This window comes from Solanum stenotomum, chromosome 5 (genome assembly GCF_019186545.1).
Source record: "Solanum stenotomum isolate F172 chromosome 5, ASM1918654v1, whole genome shotgun sequence".
NCBI classification, from domain to species: Eukaryota; Viridiplantae; Streptophyta; class Magnoliopsida; order Solanales; family Solanaceae; genus Solanum; species Solanum stenotomum.
In genome coordinates, this window is record NC_064286.1 from 40,955,327 (window position 1) to 40,968,255 (window position 12,929).

Consider the following 12,929-nt stretch of genomic DNA (forward strand, 5'->3'; position numbering starts at 1 on the left):
TGACAAATAATCCTTCTACCCTTACTTCTCATACTCCATACTCTGGTTCTTCTCAGGTCATGGTTGGCGATGGTACTCTTCTCTCCATTAACTCTACTGGTTCCTCTATTCTTCCTACAACCTCTAAACCTCTTGTCCTAAAGAATGTTTTATATGTTCCTTCCCTTGCTAAAAATTTACTTTATATTCAACGTTTATGTGCCGATAATAATTGCTTCATTCAATTTACTGATTCTGACTTTTTTGTTAAGGACAAGAAGAACAATACAACACTGCTCCGTTGTAACAATATTGGATCTCTTTATCCCATCCGCATCGTTTCATCCAGATCCTCCAATTTTGGTCTCTTCGCTAGTTTCGTGCCTGCTTCTACTTGGCATCAATGTTTGGGACATCCTGATCACCAATCTTTGCGTTTGTTAGTTGCTAGAAAATTGATTAGTAGTAATTCTTCCTTTTGCAATAATTCTTGTAATGTTTGTCATTTAGGCAAACAAACTAGAATGTCGTTCTCTTTATCTAGTAGAAATGTAAATTCTCTATTTGTTTTAATTCATTCAGATGTTTGGCATGCTCCTGTTGCCTCAAATTCTGGTTATCATTATTATATTTTATTTCTTGATGATTATACTAAATTCTCTTGGATTTATTTGATGCATGAAAAATCTGAATCCTTCGAAAAAATTCAAAGAGTTTCATGCAATGGTTAAAAATATTTTTCACACCTCTATTTCCTATTTTCAATCTGATGGGGGTGGAGAATATGTTAACCAAAACTTTAAATCCTTTTTCCAGCAAAATGGCATCATTCATCGTTTTTCTTGTCCTCACACATCTGCTCAAAATGGTAGGGCTGAAAGAAAACATAGGCATATTGCTAATGTTCTTCGTTGTCTTATTTTTCAAGCATCTATGTCTTTTAAATATTGGGGTGATGCTTGTGTATATGCTGTCTTTCTTATCAATGTAACCCCTCTTCCAGTGTTGCATTATAAATCTCCGTTTGAACTACTTTATGGCCATATCCCTGATTACGATTCAATCCGTGTGTTTAGGTGCCTATGTTATCCCTTTGTGGCATTTAATAAGTGCTCTAAGTTCCACCTTCGATCTAAACCATGTTTGTTTCTTGGTTCATCAGATAAACATAAAGGATTTAAATGTTTGGATCCTTGCTCAAATAGAATTCTCATCTCTCGGCATGTTCATTTTGTTGAGGACTCTTACCCATTTAAGAGTATGTTTCCCACTCTTCCGCCAACTTCTTCACCCAATTCTACCTCATTCCCATCTATTTTTGCTAATTCTAAGTATTTTACCTCTCCCGTTCATATCACTCATTTTGGAGGACCTTCAAAAAAGAGTAGTAGTCTGATTTTACCTACTCGGGATCACATTTCAATTAGGAGTACTCCAACTCCATCCATTTCGCAGCTTCCTCCTCCAAATAGGAGTCTCCAGACTCCTTTACATCAGGGGAATACCTCTGCTAATTCTCTTCCTTCAACTTGCAGTGTTACTCCCATCCAACTACCTGTAGTCTCCACTTTGGATCCCTCCTCTGCTGCTCCTCTTGAACGAGATATTTCATCTCCTGCCCCTTCCATGCAGACCCTTTCTCCATCTAATAATCTTCAACTATCTCCCTCACAATCACCCATCGTCAATCCTCAAACTCATCATATGGTCACTCGTTCTAAAACAGGATCGCTCAAGCTGCGCGTCCTTCCTTCCTTAACAGCTTCCACATGTTCCATTTTATCCGAACCTACTTCCTTTTCTCAAGCTTGTAAAGACTCTCGTTGGATGCAGGCGATGAGTTCTGAATTTGATGCTCTTGTCCACAACAAAACTTGGACCTTGGTGCCGCCTCCTCCAAATGCAAATATTGTTGGCAACAAATGGGTGTTTCGGATCAAGTTTTGTGCAAATGGTTCTATTGAAAGATTTAAAGCTCGTTTAGTGGCTCAAGGTTTTACGCAGTAGCCCGGGGTGGACTACTTTGAGACTTTTGCTCCTATCGTTATGCCTAGCATAGTGCATTTGGTCTTATCTTTGGCTCTTCAAAAAAATTGGTATATGCACCAACTTGATGTGTCAAATGCATTCTTGCATGGTGAGTTATCCGAGACTGTTTATATGCGTCAACCTAAGGGCTTTGAACATCCAGATTATCCCAAATATGTGTGCAAGTTGCAGCGTGCTCTTTATGGTCTTAAACAATCTCCAAGGGCTTGGTTCCATCGTCTTGCTCATTTCCTTCTTGATCTAGGATTTAAGCAATGTGTTTCAGATCAAAGCATGTTCATTTTTCACTCGGGGGCTGATTGCATTATTCTTTTAATCTATGTGGATGATATAGTAGTTTTTGGCTCTTCTAAGTCCTTAGTATCCAAGTTCATCTCTTCAATGAGTTCTGAATTCTCTATGAAGGACTTGGGACAGCTTGACCACTTCCTTGGCATTGAATTGAAATGCAACTCTTTGGGACTTCTTTTACTTCAACATCGTTATACTACTTCACTTCTTCATCGCTTCAGATTAGAGAAGTGTAAACCAGTGCTAACTCCACTTCACAGTAAGTTGGATTGGAATTCTACTTCTTCTCCTTTGCTTGAAGATCCTTCTATTTATCGTCAAATGGTTGGGAGTCTACAATATTTGTGTTTTACTAGGCCGGACATTCAATTTGCTGTCAACCTTGCTTCTCAGTTTCTTCACCAACCGAGACAATTGCATCTTCAAGCAGTAAAACGCATTTTTCGATATCTCGCTGGCACAATTGATTGGGGCTTACAGTTGTATAAGAATTCTTCCTTGTCGCTTACTGTTTTCTCTGACTCTGATTGGGCTGGTTGTTCAGCCACTAGACGATCCACAACTGGCTTTTGTATTTTTCTTGGCTCTAATCTTATCTCTTGGTCTGCTAAGAAACAACCTACTGTTGCACGCTCAAGTACCAAAGCAGAGTACCGAGCTCTTGTTATTGCCACTGCTGAAGCTACTTGGCTCCAATATATTCTTCGAGATCTTGGTGTTTTTCTTACTTCTCCGGTAGCTGCTAAATGTGACAATATTGGAGCCATTCATCTAGCTCACAATCCAGTTTTTCACTCCCGTTCAAAACATGTTGCTCTGGACTATCATTTTGTTCGTGAAAAGATTAGTCATGGTGATTTAGTGTTTTCCCATGTCCATACATCTGAGCAACTTGCTGATTTGTTTACCAAAGTATTGGCCTCTTCACGTTTTCGTGATTTAACTGCCAATCTTCACGTTCACTCTTCCCGTTCAGATTGAGGGAGGGTGTTAGAGTTTGTGTTAGAGTTGATCTCTATGTATTGTAGTTGTAATAGGATTGTAATTGTGATTATTCTATATTATAAATATAAGTCATGCGGGTGATCAAACACACGCTTTACTCATTAATTTCTACCTTTCATCTAGGTGTCGTATGGGGAAATAGGATATACCTTGGGTGTTAGGGGGACTTTAATGACATAAGATTCCTGGAGGAGAGGTTTGCATGTAGGGTGATGTCTAGGGCCATGGAAGAATTTTCAGAGTTTATAAACAATCTTTCTCTTTTTAATTTGTCGTTAACAAGCACCTCTTTCACATAGTACAAATCAAAGGACACATCTTCTCAATCGAAACTAGATAGATTCCTAGTGTCTACTTCTTAAGAGGAGTTGGCACCCACTTTGATCCAGGTTCCTCCGTCTGAACTCATCTTCTATTCGGCCCACTTTGAAAGCTTCCAAAATAGTAAAGGTTATGCTTCATCCACTGCTAAGCTCAATACAATGATGATCCCACCTTTGTGAGTGCAATAGTTTATTATATTATGTTGGTAAGAAACTATGTATAAATAGTTTTTAAACAAGTTTTTAGATTAATTGGTTTAAGTATGAAAAAGTAGAAAAATTAGTAAAACATTACTAGCAATACTCAAGTTAACTTATAAACTTGAATGGTTGGATGGAGAATTTTCCATTCTAGGAGAGCAATTTTAAGATGGATGAAAAAAGAAAAATAGGTAAATATTATTAGAGCAAAGAGAGTGTAACACCCCAAAAAAATCTCTAAGTTAAGCTCCTAACCATTCCTGAATTGCGTATAAGATTGTACTAAAGGACTCTTCATTTTGTTAGGTGAAAAGGTCAATTCTTTAGTGTGAGAATGAATTCGGATATGAATTAAGGTCACTGGAATCTCCTAGCACAAAGTTGAGTTGCAAGTTTCCTATACCGATTGATTTTTTATGTAAGATTCTACTTGGGTCAACTTCAAATGATCATATCTCTTAGAATATAGAGATTTACGTGGCCCATAACCTATCAAATTAGATGTATTTGAATCTTCTTTCCAACGCCACCAATTTCACGTCAATACAAGTTTCGTGTAAAGAGTTATGACCATTTTTTGTAACCTTATACAGTGCAGTGACGATTTAGCCGACGAAAAATCATTAAAAAGGGTCGTTTTTGTCTTTTTATCTCTCAGAAAACCCTAAACGAATTTCTTGACTAATTAAAAACCAAACCAATCAGATTTGCATCTCTTAATACATCATCATTTTCTCTCTCAAACCCTAAGACAAAACCCTAAGGAAAAAAATCAAAGTAGAAGACTTCATTCAAGATTCTTTCAATCTTTTTCAAGATTCTTATTCAAGGTAAGTCTTTCTCCAAGAATTCCATTCTTTCCAACTCAATTTTCTTCATACAATTATGACTCATTAATGAGAATCCTAATTCTTTGCCATAGAGATTTCAAGAAACTAGTTCAAGAATCTCAAAAAAGGTTTTCTTGATTGTTTACCTTCAAGCTAGGGTTTTAAGGCTTCTAATCAAGTTCTTATTCAAGATTCTTAAAGAACCTTGTTCTTCCAGGTATGTAAGACTATCATAGTGTTGGACTAGTTCGTCCTCACACCCTACATCTACTTTCAAATCAGTAAAAGAGTAATCTAGGTTCTATTCCTAGATTTGAGTATTCTTGAGATGAGTTAATTTTGAGTTCTTGAGTTTCTGATTCATTTTGAAATTATATTCCTAATTATTGAATTTCTATATGTTATGCATTGAGATTCATTAGTTGATTTGTTCATATATATAATTCCACATGAACCCTACGAATTGAGTCATAAATTTTGAGAACTTTTTTTAAAGCCAAAACTTGAGTTCTTAAACTGAGTTTTGAGAAAGTAAAGATGAGTTTTGAGAAAAGAGTTTTCTAAAACATGATTAGTATGACAATCGAGTATGCCATCAATGTTTAAGCAGTATGGTATCTAGATATACCATCAATGTTTATGCAGTATGACTTCCCGAGTCATCAATGATCATATTATAATATGATTTTGAAATGTTTTTCAGAAAGAGTTTTAAAGTATGAGTATAAGGGGGACTATGTATTCCTAGAGGCATCAATTTTTACATTGATAAAAGAGAAACTGGGATTTCTAAATGAGTTATGAGTTCAAAAGTTATTTCAAGAGCAGTTACCTCTTTTAAGAAGGTAGTGTGAGCAATTATCTCAAACCAGGGGAAGAGTTATATTTTTTAAAACATATGAGAATGAGTATATATTATTGGGAGTAGTATTGAGCACCGATATGGGGGAGAGTTCAAACAACTCACAGCCCCCATAAACCATGTATGCCAACATGGATAAAGAGTCATACTTTTTAGATGATTCCTTATTTATTTTAAGCATGGATTAGTGAATCCACTTAGTTGAGGATCCTATACTCCAACAAGGTATAGGACAGTTCTATAACAGCGTGAGCGAAATGTTGTATCATCATGTTGCTCATAGTAATGGTTGTCGATTAGGTTATCTCCCAAATAAGAGTAATGAGTTATTATTATATTTTTATATACATTTGAGTTATTATCTACTGTTCTAAAAGTTTCATGTATACAGCATCTTTTATTGTTGCTTTCATTTTGATTTGAGTATCTTGAGTTTGAGTTGAGTATCTTGAGTTCAGTTGAGCAACCTGAGTTGAGTTAAGTATCCTGAGTTGAGTTGAGTATCTGTGAGTCGAGTTGAGTATTTTTGAGTCATATTGAGTTGATACAAAGTAAGTTTGTCTTCCGTTTTATTAGATCGAACTTATACTTATGTTGCAGAGTTCCCCTTAAATGCTTGTACATTCCATGTACTGACGCCATTTGGTCTTCATAGTTTCATGATGCAGATACAAGTATTCAAGATCATCAACAAGCATTTTGTTAGGTCATGTGGTATTCCAGTCAGTTGTGATGAGCCTTCTTGTATTCTGGAGGACTTCACCTTTACTTTACAGTTAGTAGTTTTGAGATGTTGTGGGTCTTGTCCCGATATCTTTCTATAATAGTATAGTCTTCATAGATAGACAAAGTTGAGGAGTTTTCTATAATTTCTTTCTTCTTAGTTGTTTTATAAACTTTGAATATATCTTTTGAGTATTGTTCAAACTTTTTAAAGTTGAGTATTTGAGTTTAATGGGATTTGATTCAATATTAAGCTTTTGTATGCTTGAATTAGTCTTTCACTTGTAGTCAGCCAGGATGAGGGTTTACTTGGGGACCAGCAATGGTTCTCAAGTGTCGGTCACATCTAGGGTGTAGACTTCGATCGTGACAGAGAGTACAAGTTATGAACTTTAAATAATGTAACTATGCATTGTTCAGTCATAAATGTGTCTATTGACGACATTTTGTAAATTATTATTACCACACTAGAACAACTATTTGTAAACTGAACAATTTACTTTGGACACTTAGGGTCTGTTTGACCATAAAAATTGTGAGTGCTTAAAAAGGTATTTTTATTTTCAAAGTGAAAATGTTACTTTCTCAGCCCCAATTTATGTGACACACTTTTATTTTGGTGAATTCCCAAAAGAGTGAAATATTTCCTTATTTGACAACTATTTAATGTCAATACAAACACTTAATCCATGTTGAATCCTACTTATTTGCTAAAAAAAGTCCATAAAAGTTTGTTATTCTAATTAATAATTCATTATTTTGATTAAGGATGGTTTTAGAACATTGCAAAGTCTTCCTATATTTCTTAAACTTCGAACCCTATCAAACATCATCACAAAGATTGGGATGAAGGAAGTATTTCAAAATTATAGTTGTGCATGGCAATGAATACAAATTAGCGTTGTTTTTGAATTTTGGTGCGTGATTTGGAGTGAAAACAACTTTTGGGTGATTTTCAAATTGCATATTTCAACTTCAAGTTGAATTCCGGATTTCCTATATTTTTATGGCCAAACATGATTTTTCAAAATTCAACTCTAGAGAAAAGTTTAAGATATACATGGCCAAACACCACTCAGTTAACTAAATGCATTGTTTATATTTGAACACGAGAAAAGTGTTAGGGTTGTAAAATTATTCTTTTAACCCTCCTAGCTTCTTTAGAATGCGATGACAAAGAATAGCAATGAATAAGAGAAAAACAAAGATTGAGAAGAAAAGTTCAAGGAAGAAAAATCGAAATCATATGTGCCGCATTAGGGCTTTTCAGAAGATTATTTTGGTATGATTTTAGTTGTTTCATTTTGGATTTTGAAAAAAATGCTCATTTTTTCATTTATTATATATCTGGAAACGTATTGATGAGTTAGATCCATTCACCTATCTTGTTTTCCTTAATTAGCAATTTTTACATGGTTTAGAGATGTAACTCAATACTCAGAAATTAAGAACGCATAACTCAAAAATATAACTCATCTCAAGAATACTCAAAATCAAGGATAAAACCCTAGATATCTCTTTTACTGAATTTAGACATATGTAAGGCGTGAGGAAGAACTAGTCCAACACAATGAAAGCTTACATACGTGATTATAAAGCTATTAGAATGAAAACTTTAGCGTAGACTATATTTATCTTGAGCTTGGGGAAGAACATTAGCTTTCTTGGAAGAAATCTTTGAGCTTGGAATCTTGAGATAAGAAAATCTTTTATGAAGTTCTTAGAGTGGAAGAACTTGGGAACACCTTAGATGGAAAGTTTCTCTCTGTATCTTGAATTTTTGATTTGAAGATTTTAGGGTTCTTGATGGAGAGGAGGAACCCTAGGTGAGTTTTAAGAGAATTTTTGAATACTTAAATGTTTAAATTGATGATTTTGAGAGGAAAACTAGTTATTTGAATGATATACTCAGTTAAAACACTCAAAAACAATTTAGAATAGGGTTAAAAGCTTGGGAAATGACAAAAATAACCTAGGAACGCGTACATGAAGTTTCTTAAAAACAATTGCAGCAAGTCTTCACGGAAGGGTCTACAGTTCATGGAAATTTCCACCATCTATAGGTCCAATAGTAAAACATAGACTGCTTGCTTCACTAAAATGGGCATAACTTTTTACTCCGAACTCTAAATGAGGCAAACTTAGTGGAGGTAGAAAGAGGACTCATAGTCCTTAAATTTGATAGATCATGGGCCACCTAATTCATTATATGTTGAGAGATATGATCATTTGAAATTGACCTAAGTATAATTTTATCTCAAAACTTAATCGGTAAGGAAGCTTTTCATCTCACTTGTGACCTTAATTAGGTGTATATACATCGGGGTATATGTTTAGAAAGGGTGGAAAAAGACAAAAAATAACCAGTCTTAAAACTGGCACAAGTCATCTATGGAAGACCATCTACGGTCCGTATAAAATTCTACGGACCGTTAACCCTCTGGTAGAAAACATGTTGGCTTTCCACATCTCTAAAGTTGGGTCTACGGATCCTTTCTACAACCCGTAGGAACTTTTATGGAACATCTTGCTCAATCATAGGAAGCTTACTGGGGTTGTTTCAAGACTTGGGTTATACGAGGCCTTTCTACGAACCGTAGAAGTTTCTATGAGCCATAGTTTGTTCCCTGAAACGTAGACCTGAGAACATTTTTTCAGAGCATGGTTCTACGAACCCACCTATGGTTTGTAGATACTTCTACGATCAGAAAATTTCTTCCATGGCACTAGTCTAAAAAAAAATTTAGGTTTGATTTGTGTTAGAATTTTTTGGGTATTACATCTATAATATCATCTCTAATGTGCTTTTCTTTTATTAAACTCAAGAAGTTGTTACACGAGGTTGTCTCTACTTTGCAGAATGCTTTTGTGGAGGGTAGACAGTTTCTAGATGTAGTGCTGGTGGCAAATGAAATGGTGGATTTAGGGAGAAAGCAAGGAGTGTCAGGTGTGTTGTGCAAACTTGATTTTAAAAAGGCCTGCGATCATGCGAATTGGAAAGTCCTAGAAAACATTATGCTTCAAATAGAATTTGGGGAGACTAGGTGGAAATAAATTTATTTTTGCATCGCCTCATAGAAAGTTTTTTATGTTTGTGAATAGTGATCACTCCCTGCTTTCTCCCTAAATCCACCACTCTATTTTACGAAGTACATACAGTCTCTTCTAACAATTTCCAAAGTTTAGTAGAACGCAGCATAGAGATGATATTATAGATTCTTCCCAGTAGACTAATAGGTGTATATTCCTTCATACTTCTAGATTTATCCTTTTTAGTAATGATGACGGTTGACATCCCTATTTTATTCAAATAAGGCACAACGTCACGGTGATTGAAAAAAATGATAATCAATTAATTCAATAAAATAAAAAAGAATTCAAAGAAAAAGAACCCTAAACCCAGTCAATTCAGGAGTCACCACCTTATTTTAGGATAATTAAGAAACCCATTAATTAATTAAAAAAATATCTATGAAATCAATTGATTCTAGATAAGAGTTCAAGTGATCTCAAAGGAAAGGTATTAAGCACCCTTTAAAATCCACAAATGTAGGTCCCGACTGAACTCATTTTTTCAAATTGAGGAAAAGATAAAATAATGTAAAAATATAATAAATATGTAATATACACAAATAATAAAGTAAAATAATAATATAAGATGATGAAATGATAAAAAAAAAAACTATGAAACTTTAATCTTATATATACTTAAAGGTATAAAAATAATTGAATTAAGGAGAATCATATGGGAAAAAATGTTTAATGATAACGAATCAGAAGATATATTAAACCAACAATTGTATGAAATAGACCTACATGATTTAGACCTCGAAAGAATAGAATGGTATGATTTAGAAATAAATTCAGATTAAAATGAACTACGAATATTTACAATATTGGACAGAAGCTATGGAAAATATAAAATTAATATAACAATTAATGGAAAATAATTTATACATGTATCTAAGAACCCAAGATATGTTATATCTAGAATATATCATAAATAATATTAAAGAGATATCAAGATTAAGACCCTTGAAAAAAGAATATTATAATAAAATCTTTAAGATGAATTCCTCACCTACCACACTACCACCTACCACACTATGAAAAATATGAATCCCTCAGTCACCAACTCCACACCCCCCGAAAAATGGTATCAGAGCTATGGATAAAAAGAAATATAAGAAGAAACATACTAGTAGAAAGTTAAGAAAAATAAGAAGAAAATTAAACAAATTATATCCAGAATACAAATAACTCGATATCACAAAAACTGATAACGACAAATTAGATCAATTAATAGATAATATATCTAAAATAGAATATAAATATATTCGGTATTTAAAAATACAATGAATAACGAGAATAACGAATATAGATAAAAACTTACTGAAATAATTATGGCGAAAAGACAAGAATTAGCACATAGGTAAGGTAGACTTAACAGTAATATATTCGCAGGAACTTGTAAAAAATCTATAGTAGCACAAAGGAAAACTATTTATATCTACAGATACAGATAGAAAATTTAGAATATAAACTTCAACACAATCTATAAATGAATAAGGAAGAATATGTCATAGACGAATAAATATATGAAAACTATGACGGATTAAAAATAAAGATAATATTTTCTAATCTAGGAAGAAGATACAAGAAAATAGGTGACAACATAAGTTTAATGTTAGAAAAAGAAACGGTAAAACTAGAAGATAGTTTAACTGTTATGATAAGAATAACAAAAGAAAATGAAGAAATAGATAGAAAAACGGAAATTGAAAAAATAAAACAACAAGCAAAAAAGGAAGTACAACAATTAGAAGAAGTAAAAAAATACTAAAATAATAGAACTAGAAAAAGAACTGGCAATATTGAAAGAATTGTATGAAACTAAACAAAAAGAAAAAGAACAAAAAACAAAATTAGCAAATGAAATAAATAAATTTAAAGAAAAATTGCAATTAGAAGAAGAACTAGAAGAAAAAGAAGAAAATAACCAAGATAATCTACCTGAAATAAGAATTGATGAAATAAATGACGATGATCTAGATGAACAACATTCGAAAACAAGTGAAACATATACAGAACTTTTAACAAACATAGATAATACAAGAATTTAGAAGTAAATACAGGAGACATAGACATGGATGAAAAACCTAGTACATCAGGAATGAAAAACCCAAAAAATTTAAAATATTAAAATACAAACTATGAACAATATGATAAAGAAAAAACTATATGGGATAAAAGATTGAATAAAAAATGGAGACCCAAACCAATTACTGAACAACATAATTTTTTAGATTTAGACTGTATAGAAGATATAAATAAAACAATCCAATTATGGATAGGATATATATCAAAACAATTAATAGATAACAAAATAGGAATGACAGAAACACCAGGATATATAGAAAGAACACTTCTAGGAACAGTAAAATTATGCTACAAAATTTATCAGATGAAAGTTTAAAAACGCTGAGAAGTAATAAAAAATCTAATGGTGAATTAGCTACTACAACTATGGAAATATTATATAGGTACGAAGTAGCTATAAGAAATGAATTTAGTAGTATGACAACAGAAGTAGAAGAAAAAAATAGAGAAAAAATAATAAATCGGAATCTAATGACAAAATTAGCAATATGTAATATATGTTATATAGATAAATATACATGTACATTTAGAAAATACTATTATAAAGGAACATATAGCACAGAAGAAAGTAAATAAATAAGAAAATTATATTTTACAAAATTACCACAACCTTTTAATTCAAAAGTAATAAAAAGTTGGAATGAAGCAGGATTAATAGATACTTTAGGAGTTAGAATGAAATTCTTACAACGATGGTTTATAGAACTGTGTGAAAAACATAAAGAAGAAATAAAAATGAAAAAGATATTAGTAAAAAACCTAGCATGTTGTAAAAATAAAACAACACCCCAATTTGATTGTACGGATAGGTATTATAAAAATAGAAAAAGAAACTATAAAAGATATAGATAAAAATATAAGTATAAAAGACCAAGGAGAAACTACTACGTAAAAAACTACAAAACCAAAAGACCATATAGACCAAAGAAAAAACTAACGAAATATACTTATTATAATTGTGGAAAATTAGGACACATAGCTAAAGATTGTAAATTACCTAAAGATCCAAAGAAAAAACAAATATCAGAAATATTGGTAGACAATGAAAAATATACTTAAATAGAGTACGTAGATTATGAATTAGAAAGTGAAGATAGTATATATGAATTATCAGAAAAAGAAGAAAATAATTCAGTAACAGAATCACATAATGAATACTATATCAATGACTGAAACAGATATACAAATAATAACTAAAGAAAAATATCAAGATGAAGAATCGGCACAACAAAAAATAATATTTGATAATAATATATTTGAACAAATAAAAGGAAAAGAATTAGACCTAAGCGCAGAAAAAATATTCGAAATACCAACAATGAGAAATTGGTTTAAACGACAAAAAGAAGAATATTATGTAGTAAGTCAAAGAGAACATATCATAGATTGCAAATACACCAAAGGAAAGGCTAAAATACCAATAATAAACAAACGAATAATCAATAAAGAAATACAAGATATTAAGGCTAAAAATCCAATTAAATATGTACATTTAGGAGGAACAGA

At 32.5% G+C, this 12,929-nt stretch overlaps 1 protein-coding gene across 1 annotated transcript; it reads left to right on the forward strand.

Moving 5' to 3' along the window:
- The first annotated feature begins 2,025 nt into the window (after nt 1-2,025).
- On the forward strand, nt 2,026-3,300 carry LOC125863979 (uncharacterized mitochondrial protein AtMg00810-like). Its single transcript, XM_049543937.1, has one exon. The coding sequence runs from the start codon at nt 2,026-2,028 to the stop codon at nt 3,298-3,300; it is 1,275 nt and encodes a 424-aa protein (XP_049399894.1).
- Nucleotides 3,301-12,929: the final 9,629 nt, after the last annotated feature.

What these genes read in the sequence shown, in the direction of transcription:
- LOC125863979 (XM_049543937.1), top strand. Translation starts at nt 2,026, where the DNA reads ATGCCTAGCATAGTGCATTTGGTCTTATCTTTGGCTCTTCAAAAAAAT.